General features: G+C 35.0%; 1 protein-coding gene across 7 annotated transcripts in view; it reads right to left on the reverse strand.

Moving 5' to 3' along the window:
• COP1 (COP1 E3 ubiquitin ligase) overlaps window positions 1-22598 on the reverse strand; it is a 277716-nt gene that overhangs the window by 241132 nt on the left and 13986 nt on the right. For all 7 annotated transcript variants that reach the window (XM_077157085.1, XM_077157084.1, XM_077157080.1 and 4 more), the window contains exons 2-3: window positions 13734-13793; window positions 7805-7902 (exon numbers count right to left, since the gene is read on the reverse strand). In XM_077157085.1, coding sequence (XP_077013200.1) covers window positions 7805-7902; window positions 13734-13777 — 142 coding nt within the window. In that variant the 5' untranslated portion in view covers window positions 13778-13793. The remainder of the gene's footprint in view (window positions 1-7804; window positions 7903-13733; window positions 13794-22598) is intronic.

A 22598-nucleotide genomic window follows, 5' to 3' on the forward strand; every position in this document is an offset into this window, starting at 1 on the left:
TATAGCAGCATTATTTACAATTACCAAGAAATGGAAACAGCCAAAATGTCCATCAACGGACGGGTAGCTAAACAAACTGTGGCATTTACATACGATGGAATATTATGCAGCTGTAAGACAGAATAAAGTTATGAAGTAAGTAACGACATGGATGGACCTTAAGGACATTATGCTGAGTGTGATTAGCCAAAAACAAAAGGACAAATACTGTATGGTCTCACTGATATGAACTGACATTAGTGAATAAACTTGGAATATTCTGTTGCTAACAGAGACCATCAGGAGATAGAAATAGGTAAGATATTGGGTCATTGGAGCTGAAGGGATACAGATTGTGCAACAGGACTGAATATAAAAACTCAGAAGTGGACAGCGCAATACTACCTAACTGTAATACAATTATGTTAAAACACTGAATGAAGCTGAATGTGAGAATGATAGAGGGAGGAGGGCTGGGGGCATAAATGAAATCACAAAGAAAGATAGACGATAAAGATTGAGATGGTATAATCTAGGAATGCCTAGAGTGTATAATGAAAATGACTAAATGTACAAATTTAAAAATGTTTTTGCATGAGGAAGAACAAAGGAATGTCATTACTGCAGGGTGCTGAAAATAGATGGTAATTAATATTTTAAAATTTCAACTTATGTGTGAGACTAAATCAAAAAATGTTTATTTGGTACAAAATTTATATTTTGACTAGTGCATCTACTAACACAACTTATGTAGATAGTTGGTTGAACTACATAAGTACATGTAACCTTGGTAGGACATTAGACTTTACTGGTTTGTCCAGAGTGATGTCCCGATGAATCCCAGTGATTTGATCAGTAGTGGAAAAGTATTTTCAAAGTCCCCTTCGGGGAATGGTGCGAATGGGGGAAAATTCAACCTCCCCAAGTTGAATTATTAATATTCTCACAAGCAGTGTGGACAACCAAAGTTATAGGCTGAGCCTCCAGTCTTGGGGTTTGTTCCCATGAAACTTAACCCCACAAAGGGTTGGTCAAGCCTACTTAAAATTAGGCCTAAGAGTCACCCCAAGAGAAGCTCTTTTGCTGCTCAGATGTGGCCTCTGTCTCCAGCCAATACCACAAGCAAATTCACCACGCTATCCCTGTCTATGTGGGACATGACTCCCGGGGGTGTGGACCTTCCTGGCAACGTGGGACAGAAATCCTAGAATGAGCTGAGACTCAGCATCAAGGGATTGAGAAAAACTCTAGAATGAGCTGAGACCCAGCATCAAGGGATTGAGAAAAACTCTAGAATGAGCTGAGACCCAGCATCAAGGGATTGAGAAAAGCTTCTCGACCAAAAGGGGGAAGAGTGAAATGAGACAAACTGTCAATGGCTGTGAGATTCCAAACACAGTTGAGAGGTTATCCTGGAGGTTATTCTTATGCATTAAGTAGATATCACCTTGTTATCCAAGATGTGATGGAGAGGCTGGAGGGAACTGCCTGAAAATGTACAGCTGTGTTCCAGTAGCCATGTTTCTTGATGAAGATTATATAATGATATAGCTTTCACAATGTGACTGTGTGATTGTGAAAACCTTGTGTCTAATGCTCCTTTTATCTACCTTGTCAACAGACGAGTAGAACATATGGAATAAAAATAAATAATAGGGGGAACAAATGTTAAATTCAGTTTGAAATACTAGTGATCAATGAAAGGCAGGGGTAAGGGGTATGGTATGTAATTTTTTTTTTATTTTCCTGTTTTTGTTTTATTTTTCTGTTGTCTTTTTCTTTCTTTTTCTGAATTGATGCAAATGTTCTAAGAAATGATCATGATGATAAATATGCAACTGTGTGATGATATTGTGAATTACTGATTGTATATGTAGAACAGAATGAGCATATATCAAGGATGTTTGTGTTTCTTTCTTGTAATTTTTTTTAATTAATAAAAAATTATTTAAAAAAACATTTTAATGAGGAGTCAGGTCCTTCCTTGACTTATTTTTTTATATTTTTATTAATAAAACAACACACAAACACACACATATTCTTAACAAACATTCCATATACGGTATCCAATCAACGCCTTATAATATCATCATATAGTTGTGTTACTCATCGTCATGATCATTTTTTTTGAACATCTGTATCACTCCAGAAAAATAAGTAAAAAAGAAAAAACTCACGCATACCATCCCTCTCACCCACCCTCTCATTGACCACTAGTATTTCTGTCTACCCAATTTATTTAATCTTTGTTCCCCCTATTATTTATTTTTTATCCATATTTTTTACTCATCTGTCCATACCCTAGCTAAAAGAAGCAACAGACACAAGGTTTTCACAATCACACAGTCACACTGTAAAGGCTATATCGTTATACAATCATCTTCAAGAAACAAGGCTACTGGAACACAGCTCTGTATTTCAGGTACTTCCCTCCAGCCACTCCAATACACCATAAACTAAAAAGAGGGTTATCTATTAACCTCCAGAATAACCTCTTGACTCAGTTTGAAATCTCAGCCACTGACACTTTATTTTGTCTCATTTCTCTCTTCCCACTTTCAGTCAAGAAGTTTTCTCAATCCCTTGATGCCAGACCCCATCTTATCCCAGGATTTCCATCCCACGTTGCCAGGGAGGTTTACACCCCTGGCAGTCATGTCCCACAGAGAGGAGAAGGGCAATAAATCATTTGCCATGTTGGCTTAGAGAGAGAGAGAGGCCACATCTGAGCAACAATAGAGGTTCTCTGGGGATGACTCTTCGGCCTAATTTTAAGTAGGCTTAGCCTATCTTTTGCAGGAATTAAGTTTCATAGGGGTGACCCCCAAGATCAAGGGCTCAGGCTATTGATTTGGTTGACCGTACTGCTTGCAAGGATATCAGAAACTCTCCAAATGGGGAAGTTGAATATTACCCCCTTTCTTCCCATTCCCCCAAGGGGACTTTGCAAATACTTCTTTATTCACTGTCCAAATCTCTCTGGGATTTATTGGGGTATCACACTAACCCTGACAAACCAACAAAATCTCATGCCCTATTCTAGATTCAATGTACTTATGGTATTAACTAAACTGACTATACAAGTTAAATTAGGAAATGTACTACCCAAAATATAAATTTTGTACCAAACAAACATCTCTCCTAGTCTAACACAGAAGTTGAAGTTTTGAAACATGGATATTATCGTCCTTTACCCAGTCTTCTGATATATCTTAGTCCTATCCAGGTCAGGTTCATTCATGTCTCAATAATATCTGATCACTTTTTCAACTTTTTAAACAGTTCCTGTATGGGGTAGTGCTGACTTTCATAGCTTTAAAGCTCTAACTCTGAGTTACAGGTCTCACATAAATACCCAAAGTTTCTGGGAAAGACCATGTTATATACAAAGAGCTCGGAATTTAGAATTAACAGTTACACATCCTAAATATATATGACTGCTGTTTGAGAGCTTACAATCTAGGACCTTTTACAATAAGCCCCAATGAATTAATTTTTTGTATAGGGTGCGATATGGATCCTCTTTCATTTTTTCACATATGGATGTCGAGTTCTCCAAGCACCATTTATTGAACAGACTGTTCTGTCCCAGGTGAGTTCGTTTGACTCCTCTATCAAAGGTCAATTGTCCATAGATGAGAGGGCCTATATCTGAAACTAGGGTCTCTAAGAGTGGGCAGAAGTGTGAGCATGCCCTTCTGGCTTACATAGTGGGTGTGAAACAACTAATACTTGGTATTTACAAAATGGACTCCACTAAGACCACCCTACAGTCAGAAGAGATATGAGGAAGTTATTAAGGAAGTCAGCACCTACATTAAGAAAATTGGCTACAACACTGACACAACAGTATTTGTGCCAATTTCTGATTGGAATGGTGACAACACACTGGAGTCATGCTAACATGACGTGGTTCAAGGATGGAAAGTCATCTGTAAGGATGGCAATGCCAGGCTAACCATGCTGCTTAAAGCCCTGGATTGCATCCTACCACCTACTCATCCAACTGACAAGCTCTCGCATCTGCCTCTTCAGGATGTCTACAAAATTGGTGGTCTGGTACTGTGCCTGTGGGCTGAGTGGAGACTGCTGTTCTCAAACCGGGCATAGTGTTACCTTTGCTCAAGTCAACATTACAACTGAAGTAAAGTCTGCTGAAATGTACCATGAAGCTTTGAGTAAAGCTCTTTCTGGGGACAATGTGGGCTTCAATGTCAAGAATGTATCTGTAAAAGATGTTTGCTGTGGCAATGTGGCTGGTGACAGCAAAAATGACCCAAGAATGGAAGCATCTGGCTTCACTGTTCAGGTGATTATCTGGAACCGTCCAGGCCAAATCAGAGTTGGCTATGCACCTGTATTGGATTGTCACACAGCTCACATTGCTAGCAAGTCTGCTGAACTGAAGGAGAAAACTGATCACCGTTCTAGCAAGAAGCTGGAAGATGGCCCCAAATTCCTGAAATCTGGAGATGCTGCCATTGTTGATATGATTCCTGGCAGACCCAGTGTATTGAGAGCTTCTCTGACTATCCTCTGTTGCACTGTTCGTGATATGATACACAGTTGCTGTGGGTGTCATCAACACAGTGAACAAAAAAGGCTACTGGAGGTGGCAAGGTACCAAGCATGCCCAGAAAGCTCAGAAAGCTAAATGAATATAACACATAACACCTGCCACCCCAGTCTTAAACAGAGGTGGAAGAAAGGTATCAGAACTGTTTGTCTCAATTGGCCATTTAAGTTTAATACTAAAAGACTGGTTAATTATAACAAGGCATCATAAAATCTTCAGAAGGAAAGGAATGTTTGTTGGTCATTTGTTTCTGTATGGCAGTTGTTTTAAGTTATTAGCTTTTAAAATCAATATTTTAAATTGATTTAAATATGGAAATAACAACCAAAAATCTGTCTGAGTTTTGAAACCCATTAAAATAAAGTTTATTAAGAAACCTATGTCTTCTTTTGAAAGGTCAACCTTGAATTGTTTAGACGAAAGACTTGAGTTGCTCATGTCCTATTTCTGGTGTTCCATCTACTGAAATTTTTAAGAATTTGATAGTTCAGGGTTAAGCTTTTTTAAAGACAGAAATTAAGGCTAATTTTTTGCTTTTTACCTCAAATGGTAGAGATCATTATTTAAGCTGTTTTAAGTACATACTAAAAAAAAACAGTGGTTTGTTTGTTGATGGAAAAACAGAGGGTAATTTGTCATGTTTATAAGATTCCTTAGAAGGCCAACTTCTGTAATAAAGGCCATACACTGTACACAGAATACTTTTGTGTAGTTATGTCTACACCATTATTTAGTAAATGAGCTTATTGCAGCTAGGTTCGAGGAAAAGTAAAAGATGCTAGAAGTTGAAAAAAACTGCTATGTTTAAAACTTTATAAAATTTATAACATTTATTTTTTGATTAATTTATATGGTAATAACAATTACAATAACAATCCTGGAAAAAATATGTGAGAATATATGTCAGTTTTAAGAAATTTTTTATATGAGTTACACAAGAAAAAAAAGTTTGAAAACCATTGCTACAGAAATCGTCCAGCCCAGTCTTCTATCCATGACTCAGGAAACTGTACAGCATAAAAAAGTAAAAAGTCATATGAAACCAGGTAGCATCATTCTAACCCCATCAATAAAAAGATTCAAGGCTGCCTAGACTACTTCAGAATTGTAAAACATAGGCTTAGTTAATTTACCATGCTCAAAAGGAAATCTGAAATCACTTTAAAAGGCTCAAGATCAAGGTCTTCTTAATCCACTGGAGGAAGAACCGGAGGAACTATACAACTCATGAAATCTCAAGCTGAGTCAAGGGACATAACTTAAAAAAGGAGATTTTTCAGTAAAGAAAAAAACAAGTGGTATTCTACTTTCAGAACATACAGATCAGCAAATCTTAATCACACTCTCATGTGTCCATGGGCTAAAGTAGCTAAAAGAAAAACCAAGTACTGCAAAGTAAAATCTTTTGTCCCTGAACTAGCAAGTATGGATTGATGCCGCTGTGTGGGCTCTAGGATCACTCTTGTATCAGCAGTCATAGCTTTGGAAAAGTACTTCTATCTAGTGTGGGAACCTAAGGATTTGGTCACCACTGTACAAAGATCAAGGCTAGAAGGCGTGATGGGCAGAAAAACAGAGATAGATGTATCAGGATGAAATATTATCTAAGGTTAACATATATAATCACAAGAGAAACTGCACTATAATGAAAAGATTTCAAACACCTGCATAAAATACTTACATTTCAGTTACCCAATACCAAAATGTCTTATCCATAAAAAGAGGAGGTTAAAACTAGATGATCTCCAAGATAATCTCTAGCTTTAAAAAGTCAGTAATCACGACTTCACTGTTCATTGGATACATTTTTTGGGAATAAAAATAAAGTATAGAATCACTTTCCAACTTAAACAGTATTGCATTTTTCATATTCCTTCTGAACTTGTATTTAGTACCTCCTAAATATTAAGAAACTCACAAAACAGAATTTCATACTTGTAGACTACTTAAGGAATGTAAATAACAGAATCTTCAGAACATCAGATATCTTTTTGTATTTAACTACCACAGAGAAATACTTTTCCAAAATAATGACAACTGATAGAAGAGTAATCCTAGAACCCACACAGCAGCATCAATTTATATTTGCCCGTTCAAAGACAAAGGATTCTACTTTGCAGTACTTCGTTTCTCTTTTACCTCATTTACACAAAAATTCCGGTCCTCCAGTACACCCTACCATTCAGTATTTCTTTGTTCTTTTTTCTAAATTCCTTCTCCAAGCTTGCCATTACACTTTATCTACCTAACAAGAAGTTATCATTCCAGCAGAAAATCTTCAAAATACTTCCCTCAGAGCTCCTTTCAGTTGTACAATCATCCAGTAAGTTTACTCATGAAAACATAGTTGATGAGGGAAAAAAAAAAAAAAAGAGTTGGAACCATTTGATTGTAGAGCAGAGGTAAAAAAAGGAAGGTCACTGCTGAAAAGGTTTCAATTAATGGTTGATTATAAACCATCATTTGAGCTAAGCAAAAATCAAACTGCTACAGAAGTACCGGCAGGCCAGAATCTACTAACACAAGGAGATACCAGGACCTATTTCTGAGAATGTTAGTGTTCAGAACAAAAAATCAACATTTTTGATATAAATACCCATTAGTATCCTACATCATATCTACCCATATTTGAAAATTATACTTTGGTTTATTATTCATTCTCAAAATGCTGAGAATAAAGGTTTCCCACAATATGTTAAGTCTTTTCAACATGTAGAATTCTTGATACTCATAATTGGCCTCTGACTAGATATTATTACCAACTTCCTATTTAAGGATTCCCTATTTCATCTTTCATCTCCCTTCTTTCCATTTCCCCCTCAAAGGCTTTATACCCATATCTTCCTTAGTCAATTTTTATTTTCAATTGCCTCTCTAGTCATATTCTTTTCCCCCATTCAAGAATCCTCATACCCAAGATATTTTTTTGCCTTCCCCTCAATATTCCCCAAACAAGGCCTTCTCTTCCCTATTAATCCTTTCTGTTTCTTTTCATTTCTGCCCTGGAAGCAGAAGCTGCAGGAGTGGACAACATTACATAAAGAGACAAATGTCTGAACCTCTGGCATTTTCTTTCAGCTTCACATTCTGTCTAACCATCTAAAGAAATCTTTAACAGTTGTATCAAATTTTTATGATATTTAAAAAGAGTTACTTATCTCTAAGCTAGGTTCTCTAAATAAATGAGTGATAAAGCACATATTTTGGGGGATAATATATTAGAAAATAAAAATCACTCCAAAGACTCACCCAAGAAATTAGGATACAGATGATCAATATTATCCACAACATAGTTACACTTGGGACATCTATTATTGTCCTCCAAACTCTGATGAATACACTTGTAGCTATAGGGAAAAAAAACAAAACAGGGTAATTAAATCAATGATAAATCAACAAACTGGTCACAAAATAATGCCTATTAGTCTTCTATTCCTCATTTTCAACTTAAGCAATCTAGCAATGATAAGAAAGAGAAATAAGATCCACAGGGCATTTATTAAGTGGATAGTATATAAAAGTTATTTAAAATAAGCTCTAATAACAAGTCTACTGAATCTCAGAATTTTACCAAATTTAAATTGCACATAACTGTAACAAAAGTAAATGCTTGTGGTTTCATTAAGCAAACACTCATGTCCATGGGGCTGTTGATACCTTAATATGCAATGCATTCGTTCAAATGAAAGAAAAAAAAAAAGAACGAAAAGCTGAAAAAAAAATCTACATAAAGAATGAAAATTAGTCAGGAATAAAAAACATGACCTTCACTCGTGACAAAAACTGATTCAAAGTTATATACTAGATTTTACCAATCAGAATGGAAAAAATATATTGTCAGGGTTAAGAAATATATGTGAATAAGAACAATTTCATGTGCTATTAGAGGACATGTAACTGGCACAATTTTTCTGGAAGGCAAGTTGCATAAAAAACTTTGAGGTTATGTCTCCCCTTTGACCTAGTGATTTTAGTCCTAGGAATTTATCCAAGGAAATAAGCAGAGATGTTTATTTACAAGGATATTCAACACAGCGTTATCTGTAAATAGCAAAATAAACCGCAAGCAACCTAAACACTAGGAAACTGATTAAGCAAATCTGTGAACATCAATGATAGCGATGCAGCCAATAAAAATCATACAGCAATGCATAACCATATGCCATGAAAAAACAATCTAACAAGTATTAGCTGTTATCTCTGGAGAAATGGGATTACAGGAAAATTCCCTTGCTTACATTATATATTACAAAATGTTTGACCTTTTACAAATGTGTATTTCTTTATAATAAACTTTTAAAATATTGTTCTACCAAATCACAGATATATTAAATGACATGAGAAAAAACATCACTATAATACTGTATTACTGAATAAAACGACAATCTATAAAATAATGGATTGAGTATCATCCCATTTTTGCAAAGAAAAAAAGATGTGAATATGTACAACAAAATAAACTAACAAAGACATTCACCATAAGGCTATTATGGGAAACTTTTTCTTTGTTGCTGTTTTACCCAAATTTCTATAATAAAAATGTATTACTTCTAAAAATCAGAAATAATGCTGTTTCTAAGAAATTATAAGGGTGATTGATAAAGATTATTCCTAAAAAGAAAGTACCTCATTTTTTGTATCCAAATTACTATCAATTTGCTACAGCCTTATAAATTGAGGCTGATTTTTAAATCCACTCCCTCCTCTCCACTTAAAAAAAAAAACAAAAAACAAAACTACATCTATTATATTTGGCTGTTCTGGCTACCAAATAGTTTTTATCTCACATTTGCCATTTTCAACATAAGTAAAAAAGAGGAAGTTATGGAGAATCAAAGACCTAACTGAGGTCTTTGCAGCAACACAAGGCCTAAAAACTGGAGTAAGTGCCTGGCACATATTAAGTACTCAAATATCTGTTGAATAAATTATTTGTATAGTGTTCCAGAAACAGTATAATCACCACTAGATTGGCTACATATCTGACTACATTTCCTCCACGTACGTTTCAATGAAGAAAATAACATATTAAATGTTTTTTGGTTTTTTATTTTTATTGCAAAGCAGGAGCATAAAGTAGATATGCAAATACAACAGAATAAGAACCCAACATGGAGAAACTTATATCTATTCAGGAAAAAGGAAATGGGTTAACATTGCCAGGAAATACTCCCAAGTGGCATGATTTAACACTTAGAAACAATCAGTAAGTTCAAATAAAGCAAATCATGAAGAAGAGAATGTGAAGTTTATTAAAAATGAAAGGGACTGATGGATAAGTGAAACAAGGGCATTTTAGGTTTTAGGAAATGGCTTTTGTAAAGAAACAGGGTTAGAAAATGAGCAAATAATATGACAAGAAGAACAAGCTAAATTTGTTCTTCATAGAAAGAATGTGTCAATATACAAGAAATTATCCCAGAATCTAGTAGACCTTTCCTTTATTCAGTGTACTTTTCATATACTATATCTGTATATGATACCAAACTATCTCTTCCAGAAGAGAAAATGGTTTAGGATATAGCCAGACAAAATCATCCATAGGAACAAAAGCATAAGTGACTTTTCTGCATTACATTTGATATTATTCATCCAATTATAAAATTAAAATTATACAGTAACAGATACCACTGTATAAAATTGAAGTGACAAGATGCATCTAGTTTACCTTATAGCCTCTAGTATCTCATTAACACCCAAGGGCAGATATGCCCCAGTTTGAGAAATAGTAGCTACCTTACTGTGTTCTTATCTGTATGTGCCTATCAGATCTTCTTTACTTCCTCATTAGAAACAGGGATTTGTCTTACTCACCTCTGTATCCTCAATGGCTAGCACTTAAAAGTTAAGATTCAATAAACGTTGAATGGGTGAAAGAACAGACATAACCAAGAAAGCAACACACTTCTGTTACCTTCTGGGTCGTACAAAACACTACTAGAAATTCTCATCATCTCTTACCCTAGTAACTCTTAATTCATCCTCATTCATCTAACCTATTTGACCATCACCAACCAGTCCAGACACAATGTTCTGAATGCCAACAAGTAAGTGCTTAGACCAGTGATCAAAACAGGTGGATATAAAGAGGCAAGAGAGGATATGTATCTCAGATCCACCTGGGACATATGTAAGTAAGTAAGGTACTTACACTACAACTCTTTAAAAAAAAATGAGTATCACAGTGAGCTGACATAACTGGATGTCTGTTTCCTCTATTAAATGACAATAAAGAATGGATACTAATTTCTTTGTACATGTATATAGTTAGGTTTTCTTCTATTAAGTATATACCTGCCTATGAAATATAAGTATGCTTTTCTTTTTGTGTAAAAAGGGATGCGGAAATATAAAAAACTATGAGCAGTAAGAAAATCCTAGAAAAAGGATCTTCAAGAACAGCAGGGAAAGATCCATACCATTGGCCACACACACACAAAAAAACAGGCATAAAGAAGGTATGATGCAAGGTGACGGATTAGTCAAGATTCCAAAAGGCGAGCCAAAATCCAGACATGATCTCTCTACCTGCTGGGAGATGATGACGCTAAAGGGTCATTGTTGATTTCAGTAATTTATAATTAAGCAAAATAGAAATCAGAACTTGACAGTCATGAAATCTGAAAAGCATAGAACAAAGTGGAGACAGCAAAGGAGCAAAGGGAAAGAACAAATTTTATTTCTGCATCATATAGAGGCCAAATTTTTATTATATTGCTGAGCTTCAATCAAGCTATAATTAATAACAAGTTCATATAACAGAATAATTCTCAAGTGGGATTAAAGTGAAAGAAGTTCCTGCTGTATTTCTCTAACCTGCTGCTAAGAAAGAATTATTATATGTGGGATGAGGGATAAACAGTTGATGTCCAATTTGATTTAATGCTAATATATGGATGGAATCTTAGAATGGTATAGGAGTCAGGGTTAAGTCGGGTTACTTTTAATGACTGAAGTATCATAGGACTCACATGATACAGAAATGCTAACTTTTTCTTTAAACAAAACTGCAAAGGAATTTTACAGTATGACAAGTCTTACACTGTGCCTGCCAACCTCCAGTTTTATTAGCTCTAGCCTACCAAAACTTGCCCTGGTAAATATCTTAAAACACATCCATTTCAGAGAATTACATAGTGATAACAAATTATAACAAGAATCTAAGCCTAGACTCTTAATGGGGGGGTGGGGGGTGGAGAGGGAGCTATTTATGAAATCAGTGGAGCTTTCTAACAATGACCTAAAGATACACCATAAAGATTATGGGACTCATTGAAGAGGTCAGACATATCCAATTATAAGGCCAATGAGTAATTTGTTTTACTTTACAACAGAGTGAAGCCAGATTACTGAACTGATGTAGTAGTCTCTTCAGAGACGTTTTAAAAATGCCATAGTGAACTTACGTTAGAGGAGGACAATTAGAAAAAATAAGAGCTCCACCTACAAGCATTTCAACATTTCCTAGTCTAGGAAAGACAAAAAAGGAGATGAAGGCGTAGGAAGAAAGAATGGGTGAGGGAAGAGGAGGGGGAAAGAGGAAGGGGAGAAAGAACAGAGACAGCAGCAGCAGTGGCGGTGGCAGCAAAGATAGGTTGAGTAACTTGACAAAGCTTAAGTAAGTTTTACAGCCATAACTAGCTCCTCAAGAACTCTAAGAGCTTGCTCTTTTAGCTCTAGATCAGAGGTTTTCAACCAAGGGCAATTTTGTCCCCAAGAGGACATTTGGCAATGCTTGAAGGCATTTTTGGTTGTCATAATTGGAGAGGAGGGGTTGGCTACTGGGTAGAGGTCAGGGATACTGCTAAACAATGTCCAATGCACAGGACAGCCCCCACAAAAATGAATTATCTGGACTAATACATCAACAGTGCCAAGGTTGAGAAATCCTGCTCTAGATCATCCAATTTTCCAGAATAACCAAAATCTAAAGTCTAAAAGACAAATATATGATTTCCTGTGGAATACTGAGGTGCTAGATGAAGTTATGTGGCAAAGAAAACACTACTGCTAAACAATCAGGCTGAAAAGACTTAGATGATAAATATATCAGCCTAAACTAAGACCCACAAGACCAAAAAAATTTCATCAGCAATACAGAGATACAAGTGATTCATGAATCATAATAATATGCCAATGCAATAATATACCTGGACCAAAAAAATCAATTGAGAAAGCAAGACAGACTTTAAAAAGAGTGACAAGAAGATGATGAAAGAGTATACAATGATTCCTTAACCAGTGATATCTTATGAAGAGGTGGGCAAGAAAGGTTAGGAGAAGCTTTTATCATTTTAATGTTTTTATTTTGATAACGTATATAATGCAAGCTAAGAAAGCTATCATGATTCCAAATTTATTTTTAAATGACTGGCAGATGGGATATATCCATCAATGAAGCCTTACACTCCAGATCAAACTGAAGGACTTATAGACTGGTATTAACACCAATGCTCCCCATTACTAAGGATAACAACATGCTATCAACATGTGTAATTTTATACAACTTCAGTATAAAGTTCAATATGAACTAACTTCAATATGAATTAGAATATAAGGACTAATAGAAAACAACTGAAATACTGAAGCTAAAATAATCTACTAACACAATAGAAAAATAATTTAAGAAGATTGATTACAAGTAGGATGCAGATTCTCCAACAAAAAAACAACAAAAAAAGAATTAAGAACACACAAATAAATAAATGTGGCATGCCATAATCTAAAGATAACACCGAGCTAAAAGAAGAAAACAGCACTTTTTAATCCTCTACATCCTTTCCCATGTCCTTCTCAGTCTACTTTATTGTGCTGGCTGCCTATCCTCACAAGTGAGTAAGCAGTGTTTGATGCCTCATCCTGTTGCCCAGCACCTCCTACTGTAATATCCACAATCAGACCTCATTTCCAAAAACAGCAAAACTCTCAATTAACAATGAGCCCACTCTTTTTTTAAACCCATCTGCAAGGCCTATGATACCTAAGTATCTCACAGAAATTATGCACCAACCAAATGTTTACTACTTTAAGGGTATCAAACCTATAAGATATGTCAGACAAGGAAATATTATGGTTGCAAGATAGTCAAAAGTTTTAAAAACTTACCTTCTCACAGGCTACATTTACATATCAATTAAAAGCTGACAAAAGATTATTTCGCTGAATAAAATCGTCTTACCAAAAACTGTGGCCACATTTCGTCATATATGCTTCCTCAATCATATCAAAGCAGATGGGGCTAAAAAGAAAATAGAAAAAAACAAGTGATTTTTTTAAGCAGAATGATTACAAACTGGAAAAGTCCAAAAACAATACCAATAAATTCAACAGCTAAGTCATCAAAAACATTCCATTAATGAGAGATGTAATTTCTACTGAACAGAACTTTTAGGGATTGCTGGTAAAATGGCGATTTGTTCAAGATGAGTCTAAGAACCATCACGTTCTAAAATGAACTAAATTAATAAATTAAAATATCTTAAACTAAGCCTATAATTTATAATGGTGCAATACTGTCACCAATAATAGTACAATCCAGTTAATATTTTCTTCCATCTTCTTCCATCAATCTTACTCAAAAGCACCTACCCAGATCTGCTAATCTAAACACTCTTTTCTTTCATATCCCAAAGAAAAATAATTTCTGAGTTTACAATTACAATTTAAAATTCCAATTTTTAATAAAACCTCTAGTTAGTGATAGTGATAATGACTGATGAGGAAGATGACAGCTAATATCTAAACAGCACAAACCACAAACAAATGCTAATCCTTTAATCCTTCCAACACAATGAGATAAGTATCTATATCTAAATTTTACTCACTTAAAGTACAAAGCTGTCAAAGTAACACAGCTAAGAAGTACCAAAGCCAGGATTCAAAGCCAGGTGCGTTATCTTAACCACTATGCAAACTTCTTCCCAATACTATAAATTAAACACTAATTTCCAATCCTCTACTTCCTTATTTTCCTATAGAGCTCGAAAACAGAATATTCAAATTCCCAGCCTGTTCTGCAGCTAGGGTTGGCCATATGACATAGTTTTGGCCATTGAAATGTAGACATCAGTTCCTTAGTGGGCACTGTCTACCAAAACAAAAATGCAAAGCCTTATAAAAAGGGATTTTATCATTCTCTGATCTTCCTTCCTGAAACTCTGATGAAAATATGAGATATACAGATATAATAGTCACCTTGTGATCGTGAAGACAAAAACCAACAACTAAGATGGTTATATCTCTGGTTCCTTGATGACTGAATCTTTGAGGAGCTGCACTGGATTGCCTACATCTGGACAACCATTAGACAAGAAAAATTCACTTGCTTAAGCCAGCTTTAACAAGTGTTCTGAAACTGGCATGCAAATCAGTCCTTACCAATGATAATGACACAACGGTGCGAACTGTAAAGGAAAACTCACTCATTCCTTTTAAGAAAGATTTACTGGGCATAAACACTATCTTAGAATGTTAGGATATAAGTTCTAATGCAGAGTCAAACATGTTAGAGATGATTACAATACAAGAAAAAAATTATGATAATAAGATGATACTCTGGATGCAATGGAACCCATAAGACAACTGAAATTTAAAGATGGGAGAAAGGGGAAGGAGCAGAGAAGAACTAACCAGGAAAATCATTGTTTAGAATTAGGTAAATAAATGCTTAACTGGTAAAACTTGGAGAAAGGTATTATTTTAATGCTTAAGGGTCTTCAAGTATAACAATGCTAAGCTATATGCCTCCATGCAAAAAGAAAAAAGCAGCACTACAATCACATACCACAGTGAGTTAAAGGGGCCTTTGTGGAATTATGAATAGGAACTCTCTTTAATACTCCCGTAAGAGAGTTCAGTAAAATGTGAGCAGGATTTCAGGCCTAACTTGCTTCCCTGCACACACACAACTTTGCAGTGTACAAACTGAATAAGAGTATCTATAGCCTTAGTTACAAGCCACCACAATTATCTGCCAAGTTTTAAAATAAAAAAAAATCTTTAGCATATTTCCAGGTCACAAGAGCAGCAGACCTGGCACAAACACTTACCTACCATTTCTCCCGAAATCTATTAAAAATGATAAGTAAAGGAATAAAAGAGCTATACAGCCAAAAAAACGAAAAGAAAGGAATAAAAGAGATATACAGCCACAACACTGAAAAGGAATGGAACTATTACTAACAAAATTATTTCAACAAATTCCCACAAGATGGAAAGCAGATACAAAAAGTATAGACGGTGGAAAAAAGTCACAGAACAGAGTAAACGTTGAAGGGGATAATAAAACCAAGATGAAAGCCAATATGCCCCACATAACCCTAAAGAAGCTCAATATTTGGCAATGTTTAGTATGAAAAAAGGACTGAAGTATGTGACTGAAGAGATGAAGACTAATTGTAAACCTGTATATGAATAGGGGCAGCATGATTTGAAAAGTGGCCCTTGGACCAGTGGCCAGTCCAAGAACAGCCTCTGAAGAGACATGTACAAAAATTCAAAGTTTAGAACCTTCATCTTCTATAGTAATTTATCAGAATGCCACTGAATCTAATTTTTTAAAATAGATATTATTGTATCTCCATATCCTTTTTTTTTTTTTTTTCACATGGGCAGGCTCTGGGAATCGAACCTGGGTCTCCAGCTTGGCAGGCGAGAATTCCTGCCACTGAGCCACCATTGCACCACCCTAAAATAGATATCGTTGTATTGGGGCTTTTTGGAATTATATTTTTTAGAAATGCATTTTTATAGTCTTTTTCTAAAATAGCACTCTACAACAAAAAAACTGAAGAAAAAACTCAAAAGGTAGTTTGAGAAGCACTGGAAAAGAAAATCCTAATCTCCTCCCTTCTTTCCTCAAAATAGCCAATAACCAAGCATCTACCCACTCGTCCCCAGACTGGGGTAATAAGAAAGCTAAATCTTCATTTATCATATCAAGCTCAAGCAACAAATCAAGAAATAGTAATGTATCATTTAATGAAATGGAGGAAATATTGTATAAAGGCAAAGATACAAACAGTGAAGTCATGATGCCTGTAAGAAATCCAACCCCTACCACTTATGATCAATTACTTAATCTATCTGTGCCTGAGTTTCTTCAACTGTGAAAATATAAGTGATAAAACCAGTGCCAACCTCTCAGCGCACTTAAATTGAGGGAGTGGGGGAAGCTTGTAAAGTACTTAGAACACCAGCAAGCACTAATAAGCACTCAAATGTTAGTGATTTTTATTATTAATCCTAGTAGAAGAAACAGCTACAGACTAAATGGACTGTTTCTTAGGGAAAAGACAATCTTGGGAATGTTGAAAGGGGAAGTTCTATTGCTTTTAATGTTAAGGTACTCCATCCTAATTCTATTTACTTAACCATTTATTACTTAGATAAACAAATACATAAATAAATAAAATAAATAGACAGACAGACAGAAAGAAATTTACCCTTGGATAAAACCCTGTAACGCCAATAATGACTAAATTTTAAAACTCAAAAACATTCTTCCCTGTGAATGGACGATAGCAGATAGCTAAATTTTCTATCATTACAAGTCTAGATATTAACATACCATTATGTTATTTAAATGGCAGCTCTTTAACAAAACTTTTTAAACTGAGGAGATTAGGTAAAGAGATCTTTCTGGTCCCAAAGCAAATATGTTGATACATCTGGGAAACAATACCATCACATCTCTGTTTTATGTTGCCATTAAGTGAAGTGCAGAAGAAAGATGCTAAATTTCTTAGATCATTCTCTCAGTCCAAACTTCCAACAATGCCACCAACAGATATTTTAGAGCAGGTCCACAATGAATCATCAGTGAATACTTATCAATACTTTCCCAAAATATTCCAAAATATTTATAATACTCATTCATTCAACAAATTATGTATTGAGTGCTGACTATGTACCAGGCTCTGTTTTAGGTATAAGGGATACAAAAATGAACACACAAACAAAAATGCTTACTGCACCTACAATTTAATAGATAAGATCAACAATAAGCAAGATAAATAAGAAAGATCTTATACAGTAAGGTTAGACAGTGATGATATTTAATTACATCCATTAAATGTTCAGTACAATTCTTGGTATACAATATTCAATGACAGAACACACAAAAAAGAGGTATTTTAGTATAATCTATATCTGTGATAAAAACTTAGGAAAGGTAACAATGACTCATGCCAAATATCTCAAGGAATTCATGTAAGAAACAGAAAGTAGAACAGAATAAAATTAAAACTTAAGAAGGGCTGGCTGACCAACAAGAACCCTTATCAATAAAGAGATGAGGTATTATATGAAATATAGAGGAGATTCTAACAAAATATCATTAACTCTTCCCAATTAGGAGGGGCAAGAAAATACTCAAACCAGGTTCTGGGAAAAACTGGAAAACAATCATTTTAGAATTCCCAACTGTGTCGATTAATAGCATTCAAACTATATGAGTTAGAAGACCCAAGCATAAGTACAGACATAGCACGTACATGAACTGGCAGCCAGGTCAGGCGTTATACAAATGCTTGGAATTTTATACAAACCTCCAAAATATTATATGGGCTCCCAAAACACTTTATGGACCCCTGACACAGTGGTATCATCAAAAAGAGGGAAGAAACCACAAATGGATAAATATTTAGCCAGCAAGCCTATATCTGACTCCAGCTTCAGAAATAATGCAAAATTTAATTCACTACCTCCCAGAACCTCTCCTAGCTCCAAATACAAACATTTAGTTTGTAAGAGACAAAACAGTAATTCACAACTGTCTCAAAAATATTTCCTTTCAACCTGCTGAGACCTATATTCAAGTTTTGAGGCAGGTATTTTTTATTTCCATACATAAGCATGAAATGACAGCTACATTCAACTATCAACCCAGTCAAGTGCAACTTCTATCAACTTCAACAGAACCCAGTTTCAGAGATGTTAAAGTATAAAAGAATAAAAGTTCATCTTAGAATAAAAAAATAGATACTGATTTAAAAAAAAAACAAGAGAGGAGTGTTGTATGGACCAACGGACAACATGATTTGAAATAAAAACTTATGATTAACACATCACATTTGAGGTAAAAAATGAACAGGTAGTATTTACCCTCTTACTATATATACACTTTATTAGAAAACTGGAAAAAAAAATAAATGAAACTGCTTTAGACACTGGATACGAGGCAAAAAGATTCAGATCCTTGAGAAAGGAATGAATCTTAAAGGACTGATATTTTTGCCTAGAGGTACTTCACAGAGATGAGGAAGGAGAATACTGAGAGAGATCACATTCAAGAGGACTGAAGGGGATGGAATCTGGAGGGCAGGAAACCAGAGAGAAGGGAGCTATAAGGAAAAAGAACTCTGGAAACCTACATATGATTCTCCTTATGACTGTTGCTGAATACTAGTCATACATGTAACTGTATAATTTCAGATCTATAAACCCAAGGCATCAATAGAAACCTCAGAAGAATCATGCTATAATATTGGAGCTAAGCTAGTTCTATTAGAAAAAAAGGCTACTCAAAACCTACCCTAAAACAAATTTTAAAATTAAAAAAAAAAAAGGATTAAACTGATCTGCAAGTAACTTAACTATCTGCCAGAACAAAGTCTAATACTGTATAAAAGAAGAAAGAAAATCCAGGACTCAACAAAATAAAATGTACAATGTCCACCATCCAATGAAAAATTATTAGATGTGAAGTAGAAAGAAAGTGGGACCCATTAATAGGAGAAAAAACAGTCAATAATGGAATTAGCAGAAAAGGACTTCAAAACAAGTATTAGAAATTCATTCAATATTTAAGGGAACATATGAATATAATGAGGAGAAAAATGGCAGATATAAAAAAAAAAAACCCAATCAAAATTCTAGAGCTAGGAAATATAGTATCTGAAATTGAAAATTCACTAACCAAGCCAACAGAATATTTGAGAAATGAAAATATATGTCCACAAAAGTACTTATTAATAACTGTTCATAACAGTGAAAAACTGGAAACAACTCAGAATGGACAAATAAATTATGCTATATCCATTCAAAGATAATATAAGTAATGAATAATAGGGCAGACCATGGTGGCTCAGCAGGCAGACTTCTCGCCTGTCATGCCAGAGACCCAGGTTCAATTCCCAGTGCCCGCCCATGCAAAAAATATAATGAACAACAAACAATAAAGAGTGATGAACTATATATACACAGAATATAGGTGAATCTCAAAAACATGCGCAGCAAAACAGGCAGCCACAAAAGAGCATATACTGTATGAACTTACATGAAATTCTACCACAGACAAAATTAATTTACAGAAACAGAAGCCAAGTCAGTGGCTGTCTTCAGTGGTGGGGATTAACTGTGAAGGGGAAAAGGAAACTTTTTAATGTGACAGAAATGTTCTATACCTTAATTATGGTAATGAATATATGAGTAAATGTATTTACCAATTCTCATCAAATTGTACACTTAAAATGAATGCATTATGATTTGAACATTGTTTCATCAACAGTAACAAATGTATCACATCAATGTTAGGGGCCAATAATGGGGGGGCTAAGGGGTACTTTGAGTTTTCTTTTTCAATGTTTATTCAATTTTTTTTTCTGGAGTAATGAAAATGGTCTAAAATTGAATATAATGATACTTATACAACTAGGTGATGATATCGTGATATACCGATTGTATACTCTGGATGGATTATATGAATATAACATAATTATTGAGATATGAACATATCTCAATAAAATTTGCAGTTAAAAAAAACAAAGACCATAAAATGAATGTACCATAGTGATTATATACCTCAATGAAACTGATTCCAAAAGGAAAAATAAAGATTCTTCTAAAGCATCCTCAGTTAAAAAATTCCAAAGAAAGCCCTCTGACAAGTACAGGTTACATAATCAATTCTGAATAATTAATCAAAAAGTCCTGAAAATTTTGGCAGACCATTCTGAGAACAGCAGCAGAATTTGGGAGGAACTGTCCAATTCCTAGTTGAGTAAAAGATAACCACAGAGGGAAGAGGGCTGGGGGCACAAATGAAATCAGAAAGAAAGATGATAAAGACTGAGACGGTATAATCTAGGAATGCCTAGGGTGTATAATGATAGTGACTAAACGTGCAAATTTAAAAAATGTTTTGGCATGAGGAAGAACAAAGGAATTTCATTACTTCAGGGTGTTGAAAATAGATAGATGGTAATTAATATTTTAAAATTTTAACTTATGCGTGAGACTAAAGTAAAAAATGTTTATTTGGTACAAGATTTATATTTTGACGAGTGCATTTCCTAACATAACTTATGTAGACAGCTTAACTGAACACCATAAATACATGGAACCTTGAGTAGGGCATGAGATTTTGTTGGTTTGTCCAGAGTGATGCCCTGATAAATCCCATTTGAACAGTGAATAAAAAATTATTTGCAAAGTCCCCTTCGGAGAATGGTGAGTAAGGGGGAAAATTCAACTTCCCCAAGTTAAATTCTTGATATTCTCACAAGCAGTGTGGACAACCAAAGCTATATGCTGAGCCCGCAATCTTGGGGTTTGTTCATATGAAACTTAACCCCACAAAGGATAGGTCAAGCCTACTTAAAATTAGGCCTAAGAGTCACCCCCAAGAGAACACGTTTGTTGCTCAGATGTGGCCTCTCTCTCTCCAGCCAACACAACAAGCAAACTCATCACCCTCCCCCTCTCTGCATGGGACATGACTCCCAGGGGTGTGGACCTTCCTGGCAACGTGGGACAGAAATCCTACAATGAGCTGAGACTCAGCATCAAGGGATTAAGAAATCCCTTACAATGAGCTGAGACTCAGCATCAAGGAATTGAGAAAACCTTCTAGATCAAAAGAGGAAAAGAGTGAAATGAGACAAAATAAAGTGTCAATGGCTAAGAGATTCCAAACAGAGGTGAGAGGTTATCCTGGAGGTTACTCTTATGCATTAAATAGATATCACCTTGTTAGTCAAGATGTAATGGAGAGGCTGGAGGGAACAGCCTAAAGACGTAGAGCTGTGTTCCAGTAGCCATGTTTCTTGATGATGATTGTATAATGATATAGCTTTCACAATGAGACTGTGTGATTGTGAAAACCTTGTGTCTGATGCTCCTTTCATCAACAGATGAGTAAAACATATGGAATAAAAATAAATAATAGGGGGAACAAATGTTAAAATAAATTTAGATTGAAATGCTAGTGATCAATGAAAGGGAGGGGTAGGGGTATAGTATGTATGAATTTTTTTCTGTTGTCTTTTTATTTCTTTTTCTGAATTGATGCAAATGTTCTAAGAAATGATCATGATGATGAATATGCAGCTATGTAACGATATTGTGAATTACTGATTATGTATGTAGAACGTAATGATCAAAAGTTAGGAATGTTTGCATTTGTTGTTATATTTAAAAAAAAATTTTTTTAAACAAAAAAGACAACCACAGAAGGATCAGATGGTGCTAGAATGTTCCGGGGGTCTAAACTCTTAAAATTAATAAACTAGAGCACATATCCAAAGAAAGTCTGGCAATGGGTGAAATCATACTAACAAGTACCAAGTAATAAGCAAAAGGCAAAAGAAGCTTCACACCGGGAACTGGAGGTGAGCAGGGAAAGGGGAGAGAGGCAAAAGCATGGAGAGATACCCATTCTGAGCAACAAGTGTGCAAGTGAAAACTGATGGTAGAGCATGAAAAGTGATGAAAAGCTCTCTAGCATCCAAACCCCACCCTAAAAACAAGACATCAATGGAGGAATGCAAAGCCTATGATACACGAAAGAGAGGTATTAAATAAAAAATCCAAACCCAGCTCAATTCTTGATGAAACTGACTCAATCGCCACACTAACAGAAGAAGAGTAATAATTTCTAGGCATAAGCATCTTTAACTCAGTCTCTGTTATTCCACAAACAATTTCCAATGTAAGAGACACACCTAAAAATAAGAACAAACAAGCCACTGCCAAGAGTCAAAGCAAAGAAAAAGACTCAAATAATCTCAATGATGACACATGAGAAAGGGACTTTAAAGCAACT

This window comes from Tamandua tetradactyla, chromosome 4 (assembly GCF_023851605.1).
Source record: "Tamandua tetradactyla isolate mTamTet1 chromosome 4, mTamTet1.pri, whole genome shotgun sequence".
Classification (NCBI taxonomy): domain Eukaryota; kingdom Metazoa; phylum Chordata; class Mammalia; order Pilosa; family Myrmecophagidae; genus Tamandua; species Tamandua tetradactyla.